Here is a 24,264-nt window from a genome sequence, read left to right as displayed (position 1 = left end):
TACCACGATTCCCACACCAGTGGCACCGTAGATGTTCCCACGAGTGGATCAGATGTTCTCACAAAGGGGAAACCAGAAGTGTAAAACCAAGGGTCTCAGTGTGGCAACTTGACTGCATTCAATTTCCTTTTTTTCAAAAGTACACAGAGATGGAGCAATCCTCACAGTGCAGAGAAGGAAGGCGGGGGTTCCCCCAAGCAAAAGGGGCTTCAGCAGCTGCTGGGAGTCCCTCAGTCCTTTCTTTTACCTACAGGAATAGCTCCTCTGGTTCAGTCTGACCCCAGGCACACTCGCATGTCTCTAACTTTCCAGGAGTCAGCTCTCAAAAAGTTCATCTTGCATCCTTGGCATGCAGCTGCTTGGAGTGCTAGGCTTCCCCAAGAAAGTGGGGGCTCCTCTGGAATCCCACCTGGGGTGTCAAAATCTTTAATTGAAAGTTTGGTTCCTGACCTCGAAGCCAATTAATGCCAATTTCATAATGAGGAGGGGGTTCTGAGAAAAGGGAAAAGGTGGTTTATTGCTTTGCTAACAAAGGAGAAACACGGGGGAATCCGTCCCAAAGGTTGTGACTCTCTTGATCTGGAGGAACAGGGGCTTTTAAAGGAATTTTTCAAGAGTTAATTTTGGTAGGGGTTCCCAGGGTGCCCCGATGACAGGTTAATTTGGGAGATATTCATTTCCCTCTGTAGTGGGTGTACTCAAGGCAGCCAAATAGAGGAAGAAAAGAAAACATTGCTTCCCTAATCCCACTTAACTAAAGGGGGTAAAGTTTACCAAAGTTCCTTAAAACACAGCTCAAAGGGGGGTCAGGCTCACTTGCCTTATTACCCATTTTGATGTTCAATTGTCTTAAGTTTCTACTAGAGAAGACACGTAACAAAAAGGCGGAAAAAACATGGAGAATTCTTTACTGAACCAGTACCAGAGCGACACTTTGCTACAGGAGTGTATGTGCCTCGCCAGGCTCCTCTCTGTCCCCAGAAGAGGTCTCTCTTAACCGGATACCAGATGTTATAAGGGTGCCACTTACCTATGGAGGCCTCCTCCACCAAATGCTTGCTAAGTGTTTTAGGGCTGCAGTTCACTCCAGCAATCCGATAAACCGAAGTCACATCCCAGGGCCTTGGAATGTCTCCAGGTGCGCACTCCCTAGAGCGGCTCTCCAGCCTGGAGTCCCAGAGCGGAGGTCCGGCTTCAGAATTTTTGGTGGTCTGATCTCACTCAGGCCTCCAAATGTTAAACCACGACACAAAGAGCAGACCACTAACTCCAATTTTAAATCAAATTAAAGCAAGCTTGTAATTCCAACCAGCCGGGACTGTCTCTCCCCAAATCCGTGGGTTAGAGAACAGTACCCCAGTTCTCTAAGAGCGCAGTTTTATAGCACAAAAAGTTGCAAAAAGTGGGGGGGGGGTGTCTTGAGAACTTACAGATAGCAGGATTTTGACAAGCATAATACAAAGGCAGGTAGTAGATTAATGGTCTAAATGGTTCAGCACTTAGGAAGTAAATTTAGATCCCAGCATCAGAAAATTCTGAGTTGCCACTACGGTTTTAGAGAGGGTTGTTATCTGGTCAGGGAAAGCCAGAATTTATGAGGCGCCATTAGGGTTTCAGAGAGGTTGTTATCATGGGTGAGTTCAAGGCATGGGCAGGCATTCCAAGCAAGTTTAGAAATCGCAATGATTTATAGTAAATCAGAAATTAACTTTTCATGACTTTGTGGCGAGATGGCTCCCAATCTTAAGACGGAATTAGGCTGGGTTCATCAGGTATCTGAGGGGTTCCGGAGCCAATCGTCCTCAGATTCTAAGGGACAACTATCCTCCTACTCCATCTTTCAAAATTAGCACTACTTTTTGAAGAAGTTGCTTTTACTCTTTCAGTTTCCATTCCTCTGGCCAGTGGCCCTTAAAGCGCAGAGGTGTCAGAGTGAAGACTTCTCAGAAGCCTCTTGCATCATCTGTAGGATTTGCATAGTTTTGGCTGCTGTCTTGTTCTGCTCATGAGATACTCAAAAACAAGAAACTTGATAAAAGTGGTGAGGTTTCAGTACTGAGACTTTCCCACTCGGTGACACTTCACGCATGATCGCCTTTTCCTTCCTGATGGCTACGCGCTCCTCCCTCCACCCTGGGGGTTCTGGAGCATCAGTGTCACTGAGCAGATTTCCCGCCATTTCTGTCCAGAATGGAAGGTCGTGGGAATGATTGTAACCCGATGGTGTCCCCAAACTACAAATACCTTTAAGCACAATGATGTGAAGAGTTGTAGAGAAACCAGCTTGGAAATTTGATACAGAAAACCCGTCCACTGACACTAAGACCTGACCGTAGAGATGGACGTGCCCCTTTTCAATCTGACCCCAAGCCCACCTTCCTTCCACTGTTTCTTTTCCCTACTCTCCACATCATGATGCCTCTTGGTCACCCTCAGAGTCACGAGAGGCAGGAGGTGTGGCCAAGGAGAGTGAAAATCAATCATTGGAGACTTCAGTGTACTTCCTGTTTCACTTGCAGATGTCGCCAGGGTCTCTGAAGAGGGAAGACACGAGGAGACAGGTAAAAGCCACATTTTGTTTTTTCTTTTTCTTTTGCTTCAAAGCAAGTATGGAGAGGCTACTATGTGTTGGGCACAATTCCCAGAGCTGGGAATGTAGTGGGGGACCTCCTTTCCTCTTTCTTGCTTGCATGGCAACAGATTGTAGACAGACCCTGTGTTTGAGCACTCCCTGGCCAGGTCTGGTGAGTCTTCTGAGATTGGAACGGGTCCCTGGATGCTCAGGAGGGAATGATGGAGTTGGAGAAGCTGGCTCAGAGGTCCCACAAAGCCCTAATCTGGCCCTTATTGAGCAGGCAGTTCTGGACAGGTGCCTTTTGAACTTAATGACATGTTTCCACACACCTGCCCCTTCAGCCTTACAGTTCTTATAGGGCTGGGGTCTCTCTTCCTTTTTTTTTTTTTTTTTGTTCTAGGGATTGAACCCAGGGGTGCTTAATCATTGAGCCAAATCCCCAGCCCTTTTTATGTTTCATTTTGAGACAGGATCTTGCTAAGTTGCTCAGGACCTTGATAAGTTGCTGAGGCTGGCCTTGAACTTGAGATCCTCCTGCCATAGCCTCCCAAGCTGCTAGGATTATAGATATATGCTACCACACCTGGCCTGCGTCCCCCTTTCTTATGCTTCAGAGACTGTCGGGAGATCCTTAGGTGGGCACACATTGTGTCCCTTTCCCACTCAGCCAGGATCTGATAGGACGTGACTAGTGGGTGCTGCCAGAAGGGTACAATAGCCCAGCCCCTGTTGTCACCTAAGGGGAGCTCAAAGTTATCTCTCAGAAAACTGGCCCTATAACTTTGTGAAGCTTTTGGTGGAAAAGGTAAAATGATCCCGTGGCTAAAGAAGTGTAGGTAATATACTATACTCTGGCTCCCATGTCTGGAAATTTCTGATGTATATAGAGCTTATTAAAAGATTCAGAATGTTCTACAGTAAAGAATCTTACTGAATTTTTTAAGCTCAGCTTTTCCCAAGTGGCTGACTTTGAAGACTTTTTTCTTTTCTTTTTTGTATAAAACATTGCTAACACCTGCAGAAATGAGGTCGGCTTTGCCTGGGAGGATCTGGCCTGGCTTCCGTGCCCTCACCCCTAATCCATGCCCAGGCCAGGCCAACCCTGACACCTGGGGACAGAGCACCTCCTGCCTTCAGCAACAGCTTAGCTTTCCCCTGTCACCAGTCACCCAACAACCCAGAGCCTGTACCCTGCAGCCTGGAGAGATAAACAGCCAGAGAGCCGGCCACTGATGCGATATATTGTGTGGGAAGTGTTGGTGGGGCTGGTGGAAGGGACCAGGGTCTGTGGTGACACCGGAGACACACTCGGTTAGCACATCCTGCTGGCTCCCTGGGGACCAGAACAGAGTTCATGACCATATAAATAGGGACTTAAATTTAACTCTGTGAATGTAACTCTGTGTAAAAAAGTAGAATGGTTGAGGGTAAGCTTATTGCCCAGGGAGGGAGAAAGGGAAGAGAGAGAGAGAGAGAGAGAGAGAGAGAGAGAGAGAGAGAATATCAGTTGCCAATTGGTGGCATTGGGCTACCTCCAGCCCACAGATAAGTTTTGTTTGACCAGCCCTGTGTATTGGACTTTTTGTTGTTGTTATTGTTCCGTTTTGTTTTGTTTTGTACCAGGAATTGAATTGTACCACTGAACCACACCCCCGCTCTTTTTATTTTTTATTTTGAGACAGGATCTCACTGACTTGCTCAGGGCCTTGCTAAGTTTGCTAAGGTTGGCTTTGAGCTCACGATCCTCCTGCCTCAGCCTCCTGAGTTGTTAGGATTATAGCACCAAAGGCCCCGGAACACTGTATATTATTTTTAAAGCGGGACATTTAAATGTGCAAATGTGGCTTCTTCCTTCTCCTGAAACATTGGAAGGTCAGACAGTGCTAGGATGCTGATTCCCACTGGACAACAGTCGGCTGGATTGAGACAGCCACCATCTTTAGACAAGACATGACCTTTGCCCTCACTTGATTGACTGATGTTTCCTACTCAGCCCTGGGACGCATGAGCAGGTCCCTTAGACAAGATTCTCCTCCTGAGACCTTCCAGCTCTCTGTAAATATTCTCCTTGGCTTTGAACTTCATTATTGGTTTTGGAATGACTATTTTTTTTCCCTGGTCTTTCAAGTCAAAATATGTCTTCCCCCTGTTCAAAATCCTGCACCAGTAGTCCCCAAGAGAACTCCCCATTTCTCTGGGAGCCTGGCTTTCAAGATGCCTAGGGATCTGCTCTATTCTGAGCCTGAGAACTGGGCAGGAATTTTAGAAAAGCATAGATGGATGAATGAACAATGAAGGGAGAGAGGGAGGGAGAAGGAAGAAGGAGGGAAGGAAGCTCTTGGGCTGAAGGAGAAGCACAGCATACCCAGAAAAGACTCCATGAGCATCCAAGTCCCACATCCCCACAATGCAACCAGATGTGGCCCCCAGGATTAGGAACAAGGGGTCAGAGCTCGGTGTGGATGGGCCAGAAGTGGGTGACCAGATGGCTCAAAGACAAACTCTTCCTAACTCAGGCTCCAGCCCAGACACGACATCATGCATCTCCTCGGTCCCTATCTCTTCCTGCTTCTTGGTAAGGCTGTGGCCCAGGCGGGTACCTGGGTTCTGGGATGTCAGCCAGTGGGCACTGGAGAAAGAGGACAGATCTGGGTCAGAGAAGAGGAAAGGTGGGGTGGGCGGGCAGGCAGGGTGTACACACAGAGAGAGAAGCTTCCCTCTCTTGGTCTTGCTCCTCTGGGTCTCCCCGTGTCTCCCTCTAGCTTCAGAGAGAACTCTATTCCTTCAAAAACTCTCCGTAGCCCTAAATAATACTTTCTGATCACTGTCATGGGTTTCAGAATATTTGGCTTTCTCTAATTCAAATCCGTGGAACTTCAAACACCCCACCACCTTGTATGCCTGGGAAGGGGCCTGCGTCTGGATTCCCTGCACCTACAGAATCCCAAAGGCGGATGCGCAAGTGGACAGGCTTGTCGTGTTCCACAATCCTGAGTACGACAAAACCACCAAACGCTACGTGGGGACTGTCCTCTATAATAGCACAGTGGACTGGAAGTCCCCTTCTCAGCAGGGAAGGGTACAGTTCCTGGGAGACCCAAAAAACAACTGCACTCTGAGCATCGAGTCGTTGTTGGTCAGTGACAGCGGCTGGCTGGGGCTGAGGATGATGACAAAGGACGACAAATGGATGGACCATGTAAACCTCAGCATCTCTAGTAAGGCCTTGGGGGAAGGCGTCTGCTTACCTCAGAATAAGGAGGGAGGCTAGACAGAATCAACCACTGGGACAGGAGTCACAAACTGAGTTCCCTGCAGAGGCCAGGCAAGGGATGCCCTAGCTATGTGATGGGGCAGTGTAAGATGGGCCGACTGCGCGTGAGCACTTGTCCCTGCCCCTCCGCCCCTGCCCATGCCCCTCCGCCCCCACCCATTCTAGCCATCTGGGTTCCAGGTAGCCAGAGCTTCTGGTCTTAGATGGAGAGATGAATTTTCAAATGAAAACTCCCCTTGTGTTAATGTTGGGGACCAATTCTAATTAACCTCTCAAGGCCGGATGACACGCAGGCAGGGTGTGGATGTAACCCATCAAACGCAGCAAGGGGCCTCTGCCCTGGCGAGAGTGGTCACGTCATGCCTGTTTCTTTGGTGGCCGGTTCTAAGCAGCCGTGGGTTTAGGGGGCGGGCTGTCACTCAGACATTGCTGTCTGAAGGGTGGTCCCACTGGGGAGGGGCTCGCTGGACGCAGGCCCACCTGCTAAAAGGACGCGGTGCCGGGTTGCCTCCCATATTGAAGCCATTGAACAAATAGAAAGGTGTCACCAAAGCTCAGAAATACACATTGAACTAAACTTGTACAGTTCACCTAGGGGTGGAGAGAGTCATGAACTTGAAGCCATTTAGAAAGCAAACATCAGCAAGTCAGAGAGAAAGAAATGTGAAATACATCCCCAGGGAGGCTCAGGGTCCCCAGGGAACGACAGAGAGTATCTCAACTGAGCCAGGAGGTAGCTGATAAGGATTCCTGCCCAGGCTCTTTGGAACGGGACCTCTAAATACAGGTGCAAAAGGCTGGGATGAAATCCAGGTCCCCAGGCCTCTAGAACTGTCCCCACTCTTTTGCAGAATCTCCTTTTCCACCTCGCATCCAGCTCCCTTCAGAACTTCAGGAGTCCCAGACTGTCACTGTGACCTGCTTGTTGAACTTCACCTGCTTTGGATACGACATTGAACTGCGGTGGGCCCTGGAGGGGCTCCCCTTCACCCCTGCTTCCTCTACCATCTCCTCCTCTACCATCGAGGCCGTCTCTACCAAGAGCCAGATCGACTTTAAACCGGAGTGGACTCACCACGGGAAGAACTTGACCTGCCAGGTGTGGCATTCTGCCAAAGTGCTGTCTGAGGAGACGGTGCAGCTGAATGTGAAGCGTGAGTCCCCCCACACACACCATGTTCCCATGGGAGTGACGCAGTCCTTGTCACCTTCTCCCTAATGCCCCATCGAGCCCCTGAAGGGTAAGAGGAGGCTTACCTTACAGAAGGATGCACAATCCACCTGCTGCCCGTCACCTGCAGCGTGGCATTGCCCGGCCTCTCCCCCCACTCCCCTCTCAGCCCTGGAATTTCGGGACACAGATTCATTTCAGCCGCCACTTTGGCCTAACAGAAATAAAACGATCCATCCTCGCCATGGCGTGGGATCATCTGGTTGGGTTTCTCTTTCACCCCTGGTGGGAATTCTTTTCATATCATTATTTTGGGCCTGATTCATTCATTTATTCAATAAATATTCACTGCACGTCTACCAGGTGCCGGGTCCTGTATCCACCCTTCCAGTGGCCGCCAGCTGGAAGGGTGGATATAGCAGGGAGCCCAGTCCTTGCCCACATGAGGCCAGCCTTGCAGTGGGACAGGCAGACGAGAAATAGATGAACAAAGAAACACAGAACCTAATTGTAGGAGTAGTATGTGTCTTAAGAAAAAAATAAATAAAGCAGGGTTAGGATTGGGGGGTGACGGTATGGACGGGGACTTCTCTGAAGGAGGTGAATATGTAGGGTGACCTTGAATGGAGAGAGACTGGGGCAGGTAATGAGGGTTCCAGGGAGAGGAAAGAACAGGTACAAAAGCCGCGGGGTGAGACCCCGGTGTGTGTGATGAGGCCCAGGGCCTGAGAGGTTGAACTTCACAGCATTCGAGGGCCACCTGGCAGGAGAGGACTCCAGGTCTCCTGCGCTGTGGGACATGTTTGGGGTTTTATTCTAAGTGTGGAATCCACCGGATGGCTTCAAGCAGGCACTGACAAGCTCTGAATGACAGTTAGGGATCCTGGCAGATGCAGGTGGGGACCATAGAGTAGAGGACATGTGGAGAAGGGGGAAGGAGAACGGAGTGAGGAGGCTTTGACAGTCCCCTGGGTCCACAAGGGAACTACACATGTCCCAGTCCCCTCCCCAATCACCCCTCTGTTCCTCCAGACACCCCGAAGTTGGAGATCAAGGTCTTTCCCAATGAAACCACGGTAATGGAAGGGGCGTCTGTGACCATGACGTGCCAGGTCACCAGCAGCAACCCAGAGCATGACACTGTATCCTGGCTCAAGGACGGGACCCTCCTGGGGGAGAAGCAGCTCTCGCTAACTCTGTCCTCAGTGACCAAGGACAGTGGTGGGAAGTACCGCTGTCAGGCCTCCAATCACATAGGCTTAGGAATGTCGGAAGAAGTGGCCCTCAAAGTGCTGTGTGAGCCTCCGCGGAGCTGAGGGTGGAGGTGACAGTGGCTGCTTGCTCATGTCACAGGGTTCCCCTCACCTCTCGCCTCACCTCTGCCCCTTCTTCCAGATCCCCCGAAGGTTTCCGAGGTTTACATCCACCACACACCTGCTAAGGAGGGACAGCCAGTAGAGCTGGTTTGCACGTCCCCGGCCAACCCTCCTCCAACAAATTATACCTGGTATCACAATGGGAAGGAAGTGCCAGGAGTGACAGAAGAGAAATACTGGATCGCCCAGGTCCTTACTTGGCATGCAGGGCGTTACGCCTGCATGGCAGAGAACAGGCTTGGTTCTGGACAGGTTGGCCAGGAAGCCAAGCTGGACGTCCAATGTGAGCAGTCACGGAGCCTCTGGTTCTTGGGAGAGAAGAGGAAAGTGGGGGGAGGAGGAAGACAGAGTGGGCAGAGGGGGTCCCCGGGTCCTAGAAGGGAGAACAAGCAGAAGCCAGGCTCTTCCGACACAAGTTTCTCGGGGATCACAATTGTATTCCCAGCATCTGCCTAGCCCAAGGCCTGAGTCTTGGCAGGTGCTCAGATGTTTGTTGAACGAATGCATAACCGATGCTGGGCTCCACCAGGAACAGAGAGACTTGGCGCCAGGCAGCAGCTCGGTCCCAGAAAAGGTCCTGAAAGTTTCAAGAACTGGAGCAAGTGTCTCATTACCTCTCCATCGGTAGAACTTCTTTTACCTCTTCTAAGGGTTGCACTGGAGAAGTTGAGTCACTGAGATCATGAGATCTGTGGGCCCTGAAATGTCACATTGATGGGTAGGGATCCCCAAACTCTAGGCAGGCCGGATATGCAATAACAGCGGCATCCCTGGCATTGATTGGTGGTTTACTGAGCACTGCTCTAAGGCATCCTCTTAGCTCATCCTTGAGAGAATTCTGCAAGGTGTGATCTTCTCAGGACCCACTGGACAGGAGGGGCACACCAAGGCCTGCAGCCGCAGCCACACAACTTTCTGTGGCAGGATCTGGCAGTCTGACTCCAGAGCGGAGCTCTTAACCACTGTACCGTCCTCCTTCAAGTCACAGCCAGGTCAAATAGACACGGGTGCAACAGAGAAGCAGGGATTTCCCCCCACGGAGCAGCTGTGTGAACACAGGGGCAGGTGGGTCGGGCATTCAGACAGGAAGAGGCATTATGGCTTGGCCTTACTTTATTCACCTCTCTGGTCTACTCCCAGATGCCCCCAAGCGGGTAACCACTGTGATTGAGAGCCCCACACCGATTCGAGAAGGAGACAGCGTGACCCTGCGCTGTAGGTACAACTCCAGTAACCCAACAGTTACCCGGTTTGTGTGGAGCCCCCAAGGCTTGTGGAATGAGCCATCCCAAGAGGTGCTGAAGATTCAGAACGTTGCCTGGGACACCCCACCCATCTCCTGTTCCGCCTGTAACCAGTGGTGTTCGCCGGCTTCTCCCGTCGACCTGGATGTCCAGTGTGAGTGACAGGGTGGGGGGACCTGGGAGGTGGCCCCATGGGATCTGGGATGGAAGGGCGAGGAGGTGGGACCTGAGTCACAGTCTTCAACTGAGAATTGAGGGGTGGGAGATAGGCCTTGAGACCAAGGGGATGGGAAGTCCTGGAGACAACAGAGGGAGAAGAGATCTGAGAGGTCAGCATGAGCCCTGGCCCTGCAGATGCTCCCAAGGAGGTGAAGGTCCTGCAGATCAGTTCCCTGTCAGAGATTCATGCTGGGGACCAGGTCCGACTTCAATGCCACTTCTCAAAGAGCCACCCGGAAGAAGTCCACTTCTTCTGGAAGAAAAACGGAAGTCTTCTGGAAGCAAAAGGAAGAGAACTGAACTTTGACTCCGTCTCCCCGGAAGATGCTGGAAATTACAGCTGCTTGGTCAAAAACTCCATAGGACAGTCAGCATCGGAGGCCTGGAGGCTGCAAGTGCTATGTGAGTGGCTGGCGCTGGAGGCTGAGAGTGGAGACCGGCAGAGACCCAGAGACCAGCTGCCTGGACCCTGACTTGTTTTCCCCTTTCAGATGCACCTCGGAGGCTGTGGGTGTCCATTACCCCGGGAGACAGAGTGATGGAAGGGAGAAAGGCAGCCCTGACCTGTGAGAGCGATGCCAACCCCCCCATCTCACAGTACACCTGGTTTGACTGGAATAACCAAGACCTCCAGTATTCTGGCCAGACGTTGAGCTTGGATCCTGTGAAGGTTGAGCACTCGGGCTCCTACTGGTGCAAGGGGGTCAACCAGCTGGGCGAGGGCGAGTCACCCCCCAGCACCCTCACCATCTACTGTAAGGCTCCTTTCTGTTTCTTCTCAGGCTCCTTTCTGGTGCTGACTGCGCTTGAAGCTCCTCCCACCACTAAGCCTTTGCTGCTAGATCACAGTCTTTACAGTCCGCTTCCTCCCTCCCAGTTCCTGCCCAGCGCAGCCCAGCTACACTCCCTGCTCCATAGCTTCCTGCTGCCACCGCTGGAGCAATCGCCTTGTCCTGCTTCACAGGAGCCTCTCCATCTACCTCCCCTTCTGGACAGGGAATCCTCTGTCCAGGATTCCCTCGGGCTGCACCTATCTTCCAGGCTTCGTGAGCTCCTGCTGGGTCCCTCTGTCAGGAAATGTAACTGGCACGTTGCATAGAAACGCCATGCCCTGGGGCTCCACTTTTTGGACAACTCGAGACTTGCCTCTTTTTCTAAGGGTGGCACTGTGTCCCCTGAATGGATGCTGCCCATTTAGTTTCCCCAGCCCCCTCTTCAAGGCTGAGCAGGTAGACAAGGACAGGCACAAGATACAAATGCCTAGGTGGAATTGCTGAGTCGAAGAACCAGTGTATGTTAAGGGCTGATAGTGTGTCCAAAACCCCTGGAAAGTTGTACTTGTTTAGAAGGCTGAGGATGCTGCGCTCTGTGAGGGCCAGGCCTGCACAAAACTCCTGCTTGGGAGAAAGACAGTGCTTTCCTCCTAACCAGAGATCCTTCTCCTAACCAAGGGCCCTTCTCCATCTTTCTTGCCTCACTCTCCCATGCACAGAGGAGATGTGCTGGGAAGAAGAATGGGGGCTGGATGCAGAGATAAGTCAAGGATGCTGGAGTGCAGAGCGAACCTGTGACTCTTTTCTCTACTAGATAGCCCGGAGACCATCGGCAGGCGAACGACCATGGGAATTGGCATCTGCCTGGCCATCCTCATCCTGGTCATCTGGGGGGTGAAGCTTCAGCAAAAGTGAGCTCTTCCTGCTGCCCCCTCCCTTGGCTCATCCCATTTCCAGTTACTCAGGCCCAAAGCCTCCAGTCTCCTGAATCCACAGGGTCCTGTTCTCATTCCCTGACCCCCACCAAGCCCGTCTCTTCTCCTTAGCTGGAAGAGGACTCGGAGCCAACAGGGGCCTCAGGAAAATTCCAATGGTCGGAGCTTCTTTGTGAGGAATAAAAAGGTAGGATGGGAGGAAGATCAAATGCAGGGCAGCCCTTAAAGTGGAGTGAGGAACCGAGGTGAAGACCTAAAGAAAAGTGATCAAAAGTCCTCTGGGGCCAGGCGTGGTGGTGCACACCTGTAATCCCAGTGGCTCAGGAGGCTGAGGCAGGAGGATCAAAGCCAGCCTCAGCAAAATCCGAGCACTAAGCAACTCAGCGAGACCCTGTCTCTAAATAAAATACAAAATAGGCTAGGGATATGGCTCAGTGGCCAAGTACCCCTGAGTTCAATCCCTGGTACCAAAAAAAATGTCCTCTGTGGGGTCAGAGGCTGGGGGAGGGTGGGGAGAGAGAGTCAGAACTGCAACCCTGCCTCTCTCCCAGGTTAGAAGGACCCTTCTCTCTGAAGGGCCCCACTCCCTGGGATGCTACAATCCGATGATGGAAGACGGCACTAATTATGCTACTCTGCGCTTTCCAGAGACTGACACACCAAGAACGGGGTACTGAGGGTACAGGACCGGTGGGTCCTGCAGCCTGGGAGGGACGTAGGGGGGAAATAGTGTCTTAGCTCTGTGTCAGGCACCTCCTGACACCATCTACCTATTACCTCATTCCTGTTCTATAACAACCTCTGTTAAGTAACAGGCCTCACAACGGGACCTGTTTCTACAAGCCAAGAGCATGTGTGCCCAGAGCCAACCTTTGTCACAGAGGCTAAGGCACGGTGACTCATACACATGCATGCTCATTCATCCGGCACACGTTTTTTTATTAGCCCCTACTGTGTGCATGGGGCTCGGGGAAGACAGCAAGTTGTGTTTTTCCAAAAAGGGATGAGGTTGGGGTGCTGCTGGGGGGACTAAGGGAGTCGGGAGAAGGAAGAGAGTTCACAGGAAGCACTTCACTGATGGCTCTCCGTCTGTTCTCCCTCTCAGAGGTACAGGCCCCTCAGAAACACAAGGACCTCTCCCAAATAATGAAGACACGGTCACTTACTCAGTGGTGCAGAAGTGTCATGTGGTAAGAGGCCAAGGCTGAGAAGGTTGGGGGGCCTGGGTCCTGGTCTCAGCTGGGAGCCCCACAGGGAAAGACTTGGGTAGACGTCAGTGTGGCTAAAGCTAGATGTTGGCGGGGGGAGGTTTGTGGCCTTAGTCTGTTTTCTGTTACTATCACTCAATACCTGAGACAGGGTAATTTATAAAGGAAAAGGATTTATTTTGTTTCATGGTTCTGGAGATCCAAGGCCAAGGGACTACATCTGTTGAGCGCCATCTTGCTGAAGGGGATTCTCTGCAGAGTTCTGAGGTGGCACGAGGCATTGCTCAGCAAGGGGGGTGCATGCCAGAGAGAACTCAATTTTATGACAAAGCCACTCTCTCAGTCACCCATCAACCCATTAATCCAATCACCTCTCAAAGGTCACACCTCCACACATATTAGCATAGGAATCTGGGGACTGAATTTCCCATGCAATCTGGGGGACACATGGGCGGAGCTGTGGTTGGAGCCAGGGTAGGGACCTCTGTGTCCAAAGGACAGCCAGTTTCTGGACAAGGGGACTCTTGTGTGGGCTTTTAGACCTCCCTCCCCGAGTGGAACAAGGAAAAAGGGGGGGAGGTGGAGGGAGGCTGGCCCCCATTGCAAGGCCAGGCTTACTCCCGTGTGGTTTTCCCAGGGTGACTACGAGAACGTGGCTCCAAGTCTTCCAGAAGATGACGGGATTCATTACTCGGAGCTCGTTCATTTTGGGACTGGGGAGCGGCCTCGGGCACCAGAAGATGTGGACTATGTGACTCTCAAGCACTGACAGCAGGACACAGGCTGCGTTGGATGTGCCCAGAGCCAGTGGGGCCAAGGAAACCCCACGGTGTCCCCAGCTGCAGCTGTTCAGCTGCTAAGTCACAGGACCTTTTTATCTCCCTGCACACACACACACACACACACACACACACACACAATCACTGAGGAGAACCTGTGTCTGTCTGGTTCAGAGCCATTTTCCTTCCCAGGACTGGTAACCCTGACCCTCCTGATCTTTTTCCATTCTCCTTCCCACCCGGAAATCCACCTATGCACCCGTCCAGGATTGCACAGCCCCCTGTGTCCCACACCCGAGACACTGCCACCATCCACCCCCTCCTGAGCCCTCCCCTACTGCCCTGGGGTTGATTTGACACTGTTTTGTCTTCCTTGTCCCTTGGACCTCCCCACCCCCACTGCCACCCACTAATCCTATGCTCACTTTCTGCTCCTGGGGAAATCCCAGGGAAGGACAGAAATGAGGTGGACAGAGGCATTGTCCCCAGCTGGCTTCTCCTCTAGAAACTGTCTACAAGCCAGCTAAGCCTTCCGTGGAGGACGTTGCGGTGACAGCCCCTGCCCTCGGGGTCTCGTGGACTGCGCAGATGCACTGAGAAGAACAAAGATAATGTACAAAGAGTTGCACAATAAAAATGGCACAGAGGCCACTTCCAGGAGCCAGTGAGCTCTTTCCCATCTGTGGAGTCAGAGTGGGGACGGGGAGCTGGGGATGGCATTGTGGAGTGTAGGGGGAAGGAAAAGAGTCACAGTTATCTCATGATCAAATCAGCCCATCGGGGGGGTCCAGTTGTCTGGCTGGGAGAAGCACACCGGCTTTTCAGTTGGGCGAACTTGAGTTTGACTCTGATTCTTCTGCTTCACCAGTTGAGTGATCTTGGGCAGAGTTCACCAACCTGCCTGCAGCTGTTTCTGCATCCGTAAAAGGAGGATGCCACTCCGTACCATGCAGGTGGCTCATGGCAGGAAGTGAAGTCTAACCTTAAATACGCCTGAGTCATTTTATAGGAGGCCTAGCAGAGAGGCCAGAAGTCTTCCATAAATAAAATTCCCATCTTTGATTTATATTCCTTTTCTTTTCTTTGAGTACTGGTGACTGAACCCAGGCACACTTTACCACTGAGCCACATCCTCAGCCCTTTTTATTTTTTTATTTTGAGACAGGGTCTTCCTAAGTTGCCTAGGGCCTCACCAAGTTGCTGAGGCTGGCTTTGAACTTGCAATCCTCCTGCCTCAGTCTCCCAAGCCACTGGGATTACAGGCATGTGCTCTCACACCCGGCTTTTGTTTATATTTCTAGAAGAATATTCAAAAGGAAAAAAAAGTGGGGGAAGCCGATTCGTTACTCACAGCTATTCTAAGAAGGGGATCTACCAAGTCCTTTCACAACCCGCAGTTGCGGAACCTCTCAAAGGCCAGCTGCCAGGAGAAGCGGCACAGTTCTCCTGCCCTTCACTGTCACCCCACCAGTTCTCTGTTCAGGGACATACTTGTCAAAAGACAACACTTCGCAGTCACTGTCCCCAGTCCCCTTGACACTTCTCAGGTTGAGCTCTCTTCACCCATTTACCTGCTTAGCCAAAGGACTAAGACCCATTCTGCTCAGAAGGCTGGAACAGGTGGCGAACCAACCACCAACGTGATGGACACACAGTTCCTGGCACATTCTAGGGTTTCTGTGCCCTCTGATTAGGTCCAGTGTCATCTGACCATTCATTCATTCCTGCAGCAGACGTTCACTGAACACCAGCACAGAGGCAGTTGTTGGGGTGCAAAAAAGACATACTTCCAGCCTTGGGGACTTTCCGTCTAGTCTAGCGTCCCCAAAGCTTTTCAGGGCGGAGTCACCTGGAGGGAGCTGAAGGCAGCCCTGGGCTTCACCAAGCCTGGCTTAGGCTCCCTGGCAACCACCGGGAGCCTTCCCCTCCTGTCCCTGAGCCCAGCTGCTGACATAAACCTACTTCATGACCCATTGACCACGAGATGGGACTGTCACAGGCACTGTTGAGGCGTGACGAGCAGGCGGCCAGGGACTCCAGAGCACAGGCACCCCCCCACCCCACCCCCTCCCCGGGTTGGGTTTTACCATCCTCCCAGTGCCCAGAGCCCCTGCAGGGTGCCACACAATGGACAAAGCAGCCCAGAATCTTTGCCCTCCTGAGGCCAGCCTTCTAGCAGAGGGGCCAGCAAATGTGATGTGGCAGAATCACAGAGGCTCCGGATTTACACAATGCAAGATGGATATGGAGGAGGAGAGGGGGTGGGTTTGGGGGGAGAGATGGAGGAAGGCCCGCTGAGGAGTGGCGCAGGGCAGCAGCCCCAGCAGCCAGGTGGTGGGGGGCTAAGCAGAGATCTGGAAGACCCCACGTCTCCCCTAGAGCTCTGCTTTTCTCCTAAATAGTTGTCACAGGAGGTAAAATGGCACTCTTGATTGTTTTCTCCTTTCTGTCTGTTTCTCAGTATTTGCCAAAGATAAAATACTAAGCAGTCGGTGGCACGTTCTTCTCCATTCAAAGTGAGGCGCCTTGCCACAGATGCAGGATTGGAGAGGTGCAAGCAAGATGTGAGGTCTAAGCCAGGCACAGAGCTGCAGGCCTGTAATCCCAGCGGCTGGGAAGGCTGAGACGGGAGGATTGCAAGTTCAAAGCCAGCCTCGGCAACAGCCAGGCACTCAGCAACTCAGTGAGACCCTGTCTCTAAGTGAAATAAAAAATAGGGCTGGGGATGCGGCTCAGTGGTCAAGTACCCCTGAGTTCAATCCCTGGTATCCGCTCCAAAGGAAAAAAAAAAAAAAAGAATCTGAGGTCTAAAAAGGAAGTTGGATAATTCTTCTGGAGGGAGTTGTTGAAGTGCTGAGAACCCCATGCTGCTCACTCCTGCAGCCTGGTGAGAGGACTCATTATTTGGATGGGAGATTTGGAAGGGGCAGGGTGGCCTGGTGACTACCACACACCCTTAAGAAAACTGAAGCTGAGAATTTGAGTCAGAAAAAGAGAGACAGATGAAGAGGTGCAGGCATGGTCAGAGAATCAGAGAGACTGAGAGCATTCTTTTCCACTGACCAGATGTGGACCACATTTGAGAGAGAGCCAGACTGGAGCCATTTTAAGCCTTGCTTAGGAGATCTTTCTGGAAGGTCAAGATGACTTCCATGGGGAGGTAAACGGCCAGGCATTTCCCCAGGGTTGAGAAAAACAAGCTAAGCAACCTCCTGGAGGCACCTCCCGTCCCCAGGGAGCACCGTCCAATGTCCCTCCCCAAACAACCTGGGGAGGAATCGGCCTGGACATCCTCGCTGTCCAGAGAGGCCGAGCTGAGGCCACAGCCCAGTTACTCCAGCGCCCACCACACGGACTCTGCTTGTCTCTTCTTTCTTCTCCTGCCTTTTACCAACACTGCAAAGGTCAGCAGCTGCTGTCATGAAGCTAGGGAGAGAAGGAGAGGGAGCATGCCCACAGCCAGGGTGAGCTCTCCCTTGGAATGACGCTTTTGACATCCCAACATAAATTGCTGCACACCAATGGGTTGGTGACTAAAGTCACTTGGAATGAGCCAGTAAGGCAGGGGCCTGGCCCAAGTGCTCCTCCTGCACTGGGGAGACGTAGCCCCTGGGGCAGTTTGAGCTGGCAGTGGCTAGGCACAGAGCTGTCCTCTGGCGGACCCCCACGATCCTGGCTACACATGCATCACTCGGAAAAAAGCCCCGTCCTATCCTGGCTCCCTTCTTAGCCCCCCACCTCTGGCAGTTCAGCCTCGCTCCAGCCCGGGATGCCCCATTAGCTGCTCACCCAAGCTGCTAGTGCCTGAAGCTAATGGCCCTGCCACCCCGCCCTCCTCTCTTCCAGCTCACTGCCCATCCCGGGCATCCTCCGGCAACCCAGTGAGGGGACTCCTGAGCCTCAGAGACACCTGGCAGTACCAAGAGGTGAGTCCCTCTTTCTGTGGCTCCTCTTCTCACCCATGATCCCCCAGGTCCTCTGCCCGGGGTGTCCCCTGAGATCTGCTCAGTTCCTCCCCCATGACATGGATGGGATCTGGCTTACCCTGGGCTCTCCCCTGGGGACCTCCTCTGCTCCCTGTAGCTCGTGTCCAAGCCCAGGGTCCTCTCTCACCTCTGCACCTGCCCTGTGGGCTCCCCACTGGCAGGAAGTGAGCTCGGGAGGGTGACCCATGCCCAAGGAAGCCACTCTAACCTCTCTAAACCCCTTCCCTCCCCAGAGCCTAAGGGAGCCAGAGGCCGCCCATCCTCCTTGACTGCATGCCTGACTGTTTTTTCCTGTTACCACACGGCTGTCCTCTTCATTGCAAGAGGTGACATGGTGGAAAGACAGCGGAGTCCTTGCTGCTAATCCTGGCTCCTCGGCTGCCTGGCTGCCACCTCCTTCAGTGGCCTCGGTTTCCTCTGCCTCACCCCAGGCAGCGCCGAAGCCAGCTCTCTGGTTGCGATCTGAAGACCAAGTGGGACCAAGCGGAGTGCAGGAGCAGCTGCCTCATGAACCTGCCTCCGCAGCTCTCCTTCGCCCTCTATGTGGCCGCCTTTGCCCTGGGCTTCCCGCTCAATGTCCTGGCCATCAGAAGCGCGGCTTCCCACGCCCGGCACCGCCTCACTCCCAGCCTGGTCTACGCCCTCCACCTGGGCTGCTCTGACCTCCTGCTGGCCATCTCTCTGCCCCTGAAGGCCGTGGAGGCCCTGGCCTCGGGGGTTTGGCCTCTGCCGGTCCAGCTGTGCCCTGCCTTCGCCCTGGTCCACTTCGCCCCGCTCTACGCTGGCGGGGGCTTCCTGGCTGCTCTGAGCGCCGGCCGCTACCTGGGCGCAGCCTTCCCCCTGGGCTACCAAGCCCTCCGGCGGCCGCGCTACTCCTGGGGCGTCTGCGTGGTGATATGGGCCCTCGTCCTCTGTCATCTGGGGCTGGTCTTTGGGTTGGAGGCTCCGGGAGGTTGGCTGGACAACACCACCAGCTCCCTGGGCATCAACAGAGTGGCCAACGGCTCCCCCGTCTGCCTGGAGGCCTGGGACCCGGCGTCTGCTGGCCCCGCCCGCCTCAGTCTCTCCCTCCTGCTCTTCTTTGTGCCCCTGATCATCACCGCGTTCTCTTACGTGGGCTGCCTCCGGGCCCTGGCCCACTCAGGCCTGAGCCACAGGCGGAAGGTCAGGGCAGCCTGGGTGGCCGGCGGGGCCCTGCTCACGCTGCTGCTCTGCTTGGGGCCCTACAACGCCTCCAACGTGGCCGGCTTCCTGCGCCCCGACATGGGGTCCCAATGGCGAAAACTGGGGCTCATCACAGGGGCCTGGAGTGTGGTGCTCAATCCACTGGTGACTGGCTACCTGGGAGCAGGTCCTGGCCGAGGGACGGTGTGTGTGGCAAGAATGCAAGGAGGAACATTCCAGAAATAGCAGCTCCTGCTGGGAGAAAGGGGCTTCTCCAGGCCCCATGTCGGGGCTGCCCCATCAGAACTGCAGGGCAGCCTTGCCCGGAGCCATCCCCGGTGCCACCTGTGGGAAGAGCTAAGCCTGGAGAGGACAACACCCGGGTCCAGAGAGAGGAGAGGAGGCCAGGGGCTGGCACCTCCACACGTCAGCTTGCCTCCTGCCTCTGCCTCACTCCTGGCGTCCTTCCTGCCCACTAGGAGGATGACGTCTGGCTTCTAATCCGGAGGAACACCACCGTGCAATGCTACCCTGCAGCCATTTGTGAGGAAAGAACATTTTAATTTCTAAAGAAGAGATGGAGGCACTAGCCAAGATCACGAGGCTGCCATACCTCTTAGAGCTCACAAGGGGGCAGCATTCGAGCTGTGAATGGGAAGCTGGCCCAGAAAAGATGCTTGGTGAGAGGGCCCAGGTCAGCCACCATGCCCAGTGCTTTATAATGAGCGTTTTCTCATTTTATCCTCACACAACCCTCCCACTCCCTTTATTTTTTTTTAAGAGGTAGGGTCTTGCTCTGTTGCCCAGGCTGGCCTTGAACTCTGTCCTTGAACTCTGGTGCTCAACCGATCCTCCTGTCTCAGCCTCCCAAGAAGCTGGGACCAAGGTATATGCCACGGTGTCCACATCACACAACCCTTGGATTTAGCCAGGTGACTCAGCACAGATGGGCAGGCTGTTCATTGCACAGGGGCGACAGGCAGAGGGGACACACACTGACTCCTAGCCCGTGCTGGGCTCACTAAGCCGTGTGCCTGCCTTGCTTCCAATCAAGGGAAGGAGCCTCTCATTTTAATTTCAACAAAGACACCACCCGCTCCTCCTGTAGTGTCCCTTGGTGCAGGGTGGCACTCCCCCAAGGGTGCCTTATCCTCTTTAAAAGGCCTGCATGGGGTAGCCTCTGTCCTGGGGCCAGGTGTATCACATCTTCATTTTGTGGGGTTAACAAACTTGCCCAAGGCTTATAGCAAGGAAGAGGGATGAGTCCGATGTGATCTTTCCAAGCAGGCTCCTCCGAGGGTCAGGGGAAAACCTGGAGTGTCAGGATAATACCTGTATTGGTGACCCATTTGGGGAAGCTAAAGGGTGGCCCACAAGGGGGAAGACAGAAAAGTAGCCGTAGGAGACCTGGGCATCTGCTGCAATGAGGGGAGGAATGGGAATCAAGTTTGTTCAATAATGCCACCCATGTTCATAGAGCCCATGTGGGGCTATGTGGCTGGCATGTACAAACTGGGCTATCCCAATGATCTCTTGGCATGCTTCAGTGTCTACAGGTGTCTAGAAGAGCGATGGGCACATCACAGGCACTCCATAAATGTTTGCTGAATGAATGAATAAATGCTCATAATCGCTCTCCAAAGAATGTTCTAGAACCCTTATCTTATAAATATGGAAACAGGCTGGAGAGGTTAAATAACTTTCTACCAAAGACAGAAATAAACTCCGTCCCTGTGCACAGGGGACATCAGCAAATTTTAGTAAAAACCCCAACTCCAGCCCAGGAGGCCCCTCTGCCCACCCTCACAGTGCCAGGGAGAGCCTTCTAGTCTCACTGCTCTGGAGCATCTGCGAGGTGCTGGGCCGCTGCTCCCAGCGACCCGTGCTTCTTCCCCCTCGGGGGAGAATGCAGTTCCTGCCTGGTCCTGTGAGGCCGTGCAGGACTCGCCCCAGTTTCCTCTGTTCACCTTGAGCCCAGGAGGTCGAGCCATTCTTCTGGCATGTTCTCTGAGATGTCTCTCTGCATATTTCTTTTTTAAATTGATTCTTTTTAGTTATACATAGCAGTAGGATGTATTTGACATAATTATACATGCATGGAATATATATCATTTTTATTGTGGGGGTGGTACCAGGGATTGAACTCAGGGGCACTCAACCACTGAGCCACACCCCCCAGCCCTATTTTGTATTTTATTTAGAGACAGGATCTCACTGAGCTGCTTAGTGCCTCACTAATATGCGAGGCTGGCTTTGAACTCTTGATCCTCCTGCCTCAGCCTCCAGAGCGGCTGGGATTACAGGCGTGTGCCACCACACCCGACATGGAATATATCTTGTTCTGATTCAGACTCCAGTACCTCCTCCTTCCCTTCCTGTTCCCCTCTCCCTTCTTTACCTCTCAGGTATTGATGTCTTCATCAAAGTTCCCTGTCCTCCTCACCAGATGTTAGGACACAACTAAAACTTTGTTCAGGGCTGTACCTTTAACAACTTGAGATATCATTGGCATATAAAAGGCACCCTGCCAAGTCTCCAAGGCAATGATGCTTTAGTAAATTGACTTCAGGGTGCTCTCATCACCCTACTCCCCACCCCGTAAGATCCCTCAAGCTCAATTAATTACAATTAATTTACAATTAATCCTTTCCTCCCTCAGCCCCCAGGCAACTGCTGATCCACTTTCTGTCTCTAAAAAAGTCTCTCTTCTAGACTTTTCTTATAAATGGAATCACGTATGGTGCGGTCTCTTATGTCTGCTTGCCGCTCTCAGCGTGGTGGTTTTGAGGTTCACCCTGGCTACAGTGTGTGGTTCATTCCTTGTCATCGACAAATAGAACGCCATTGTGCGGAAGTGCCCGTCTGTTTATCCGTTCACAGGTGGACGGACAGCCAGCGATGTTTCCACTCTTTGTAGGAACATTCAGGAGCAAGCTTTGGGGCTCAGGGGGCTCCATTTCTCCTAATTTAAATATCTGCAGTGGGACTGTGGGGCCTTAGGGTAAGTTTTTAAGAAACTGCCAAATTGCTTTCCAAAGTGGCTGCACCAGCAACAGATGAGAGCTCTGGTTTACTCCCCCGGGGTTGCTCAGTGCTTGGAACTGTCTGACTTTTGGATGATAGTCACCCTAATGGGTGTGAAATGGCATCACATTGGGCTCCCTCAGTATTTAAGTGAATGAATACATTATCTCTGAAGCCAGAGAGAACTCGACTTGGAACCCTGCTGGTCGTACTTCATGAGGTTTATGCCCTGGAGCAAGTCACTTCCCGTGGAGAGGCTGAAGGATCTCACACAGTGAGATAAAGCAGTGATACCCTAAGGAACAGAGGGCCTGCTATGGATCTCGCGCCCACCGGGATGAAGCCGGTAGCAGCCTGGCCACCTCTGTCGCTGCGACCGTCATCTTCGTCATCATCATCATCATCATCGTCGTCAAGCCTGCATCGTGACAGGGACTGTGGCAGGGTCAGTTCCAGGCTCCATTGGAGGCGCCTGGCCTGTGTCCATGTTCTAATCTGTGACACTGTCCCTGTAACCATCCCTGTTTTAGAGATGGGAAAGTGGACACAGAAGGGGAACACTTCTGTGTCCCCCTTCACAGAGCCAGTTCCCGAGCCCAGCCCTCCATCACCACATCACACTTCCTGCCCTTACAAGGCAAACTGGAGAAGTGCCATTCCTAGAGAAAACAGACCAAATTCAAGTGGAAAAGAGGAGAGAGGACCACGGCGTGATGGGAGCATGGGCCTGGACCGGACATCCCAGCTGCGGCTGCTCAGGAGGAGGCCCCTGGTGGAATCTGCTCTTCTTTTTTGCATACGGACACAGCCCTGGGAACGGAGCTCAAGGCATCTTTTGTGCTTCTGTTCCTCAGTGAGTGACGTCATGGGCACTGCCAGGTCTTTAGCATTTCTGCCAGATAAAGAGCTCAGAGCACTTGTTCTGGAGAGGAGAGCAAGGTGCCGTGGAGCAGAGGGCTTGCATCTTCAAAGAAGCAGGTGAGCACGGGGCTGGAGGAGCGCCTGGGTGCTTTCTGTGCTAGGGGAGTGACAGGAGAAAGGGCAGGTCCCCGAAGGCAGGCTGGCTGTTCCTGCCTGGAAAAGTATGTGGGGCTGTGCCACGGTGGGGGCGGGGCTGGCATTGGTGACAGAGTTCCTGGCTGATGGGTGAGGGACAGAAAGACCCCTCCCTGGACTCCTGCACTCACCTCTCCCCCTCTTACCAGTGGCTGTGACCATGGAGACAAGCCCAGACAGGTTCTTCTTCCCGGGAAACCACTGGCTGTACTTCTCTGTGTACCTCTTCTCCTTCCTTGTGGGGCTCCCGCTCAACCTGATGGCCCTGGTGATCTTCGTGGGCAAGCTGCGGCGCCGCCCGGTGGCGGTGGACATTCTCCTGCTCAACATGACCCTCTCGGACCTGCTCCTGCTGCTCTTCCTGCCGTTCCGCATGGTGGAGGCGGCCAGTGGCATGCGCTGGCCGCTGCCCTTCATCCTCTGCCCCCTGTCCGGGTTCCTCTTCTTCACCAGCATCTATCTCACGTCCCTCTTCCTGGCAGCCGTGAGCACTGAGCGCTTCCTGAGCGTGGCCTACCCGATGTGGTACAAGACGCGGCCGAGGCTGGGCCAGGCTGCCCTGGTCAGTGGCATCTGCTGGCTCCTGGCGGCTTCTCACTGCAGCGTGGTCTACGTCGCTGAATTCTCTGGGGACCAATCCCACAGCCAGGGATCCAACGGGACCTGCTACCTGGAATTCCGGGAGGACCAGCTGGCCTTTCTGCTGCCCGTCCGGCTGGAGATGGCCGTGATCCTTTTTGGGGTGCCCCTGCTCATCAGCGGTTTCTGCTACAGTCGCCTGGTGTGGATCCTCAGCAGGGGGACCAGCCGGCGCAGGCGCAGGAGGGTGGTGGGGCTCGTGGTGGCCACGCTGCTCAACTTCCTCGTGTGCTTCGGGCCCTACAACATGTCCCACGTGGTGGGCTACCTCGAGGGTCAGAGCCCCACCTGGAGGAGTTACGTGCTGCTCCTCAGCACCCTGAATTCCTGCGTGGACCCCCTTGTCTACTATTTCTCATCATCTAGGTTCCAAGCCGATTTCCAGGAGCTGCTGGGGAGGCTGACGGGCGGCTGCAGCCCTTGGAGGCTGGAGGTTAGCGTGGAGCTGAAGGTCAAGGGTGGAGGAGAGGGGCAGGTGCAGGACTGTCCGACCTAGAGAGCAGGGACAGACTCCAGGAAGGCTAGGGAGCAGGTAGCCCCAAGGTCTGGGCTGAGCGTGTGGTCCTCTGGGGCAGGGAGGTGTAGCAGATCCATGTCCCCAGGGCAGGACCATGCCATGCCGTGACAGGACGACTAGATGTGGCTCAGGGGGCAGAGCAGACACCCTGCCCCCTTAGGGATGTGCTCACAGAAGCCAGCTCTTGATTTTTGCCTCTTCCGGTTCTCCCACATGCTCTGGATTTGACTCTGGGAAGTTGTCAGGATCGGAGACTTCTCTGGAAGAAAATGACCTCCCCCAGCGTCCCCCCCACCTCCTGCCCTGACAGCAACAGGCCAATTC

The 24,264-nt window shown here is 53.5% G+C and overlaps 3 protein-coding genes across 4 annotated transcripts; all 3 read left to right on the top strand.

Annotated features, from left to right (window-relative positions):
• Window positions 1–2,512: 2,512 nt before the first annotated feature.
• Window positions 2,513–14,195, top strand: Cd22 (CD22 molecule). 2 transcript variants are annotated; one of them, XM_076838140.2, is made up of 14 exons: window positions 2,513–2,561; window positions 5,092–5,150; window positions 5,416–5,793; window positions 6,701–7,003; window positions 8,053–8,316; window positions 8,416–8,679; window positions 9,537–9,794; window positions 9,995–10,261; window positions 10,351–10,614; window positions 11,447–11,543; window positions 11,679–11,754; window positions 12,119–12,237; window positions 12,673–12,757; window positions 13,413–14,195. In XM_076838140.2, the coding sequence occupies exons 2-14, from the start codon at window positions 5,114–5,116 to the stop codon at window positions 13,542–13,544; spliced, it is 2,544 nt and encodes an 847-aa protein (XP_076694255.2). In that variant the 5' UTR covers window positions 2,513–2,561; window positions 5,092–5,113; the 3' UTR covers window positions 13,545–14,195. The 2 variants fall into 2 exon arrangements, with proteins under 2 accessions (XP_076694255.2, XP_076694256.2); XM_076838141.2 differs by lacking the exons at window positions 8,053–8,316; window positions 8,416–8,679.
• A 3,852-nt stretch (window positions 14,196–18,047) lies between these two features.
• On the top strand, window positions 18,048–18,950 carry Ffar1 (free fatty acid receptor 1). Its single transcript, XM_076839483.2, has one exon. It carries the CDS (start codon window positions 18,048–18,050, stop codon window positions 18,948–18,950), a length of 903 nt encoding a protein of 300 aa, XP_076695598.2.
• Window positions 18,951–22,944: 3,994 nt separating this feature from the next.
• On the top strand, window positions 22,945–23,919 carry Ffar3 (free fatty acid receptor 3). The gene has a single exon (XM_076839457.2). The coding sequence runs from the start codon at window positions 22,945–22,947 to the stop codon at window positions 23,917–23,919; it is 975 nt and encodes a 324-aa protein (XP_076695572.1).
• The last annotated feature ends 345 nt before the right edge of the window (window positions 23,920–24,264 follow it).

The sequence above is a fragment of the Callospermophilus lateralis genome, chromosome 18 (assembly GCF_048772815.1).
Source record: "Callospermophilus lateralis isolate mCalLat2 chromosome 18, mCalLat2.hap1, whole genome shotgun sequence".
Classification (NCBI taxonomy): domain Eukaryota; kingdom Metazoa; phylum Chordata; class Mammalia; order Rodentia; family Sciuridae; genus Callospermophilus; species Callospermophilus lateralis.
Note: the sequence above shows the minus strand (reverse complement) of the source record. Positions and strands in the feature narration are given on the sequence as shown.

What these genes read in the sequence shown, in the direction of transcription:
- Ffar3 (XM_076839457.2), top strand. Translation starts at nt 22,945, where the DNA reads ATGGAGACAAGCCCAGACAGGTTCTTCTTCCCGGGAAACCACTGGCTG.
- Cd22 (XM_076838140.2), top strand. Translation starts at nt 5,114, where the DNA reads ATGCATCTCCTCGGTCCCTATCTCTTCCTGCTTCTTG. An exon ending in GGGGTGAAGCTTCAGCAAAA is followed by an intron (nt 11,544 to 11,678) that starts GTGAGCTCTTCC and finishes TCTTCTCCTTAG; the next exon opens with CTGGAAGAGGACTCGGAGCC. An exon ending in TCTTTGTGAGGAATAAAAAG is followed by an intron (nt 11,755 to 12,118) that starts GTAGGATGGGAG and finishes CCTCTCTCCCAG; the next exon opens with GTTAGAAGGACCCTTCTCTC.
- Ffar1 (XM_076839483.2), top strand. Translation starts at nt 18,048, where the DNA reads ATGAACCTGCCTCCGCAGCTCTCCTTCGCCCTCTATGTGGCCGCCTTT.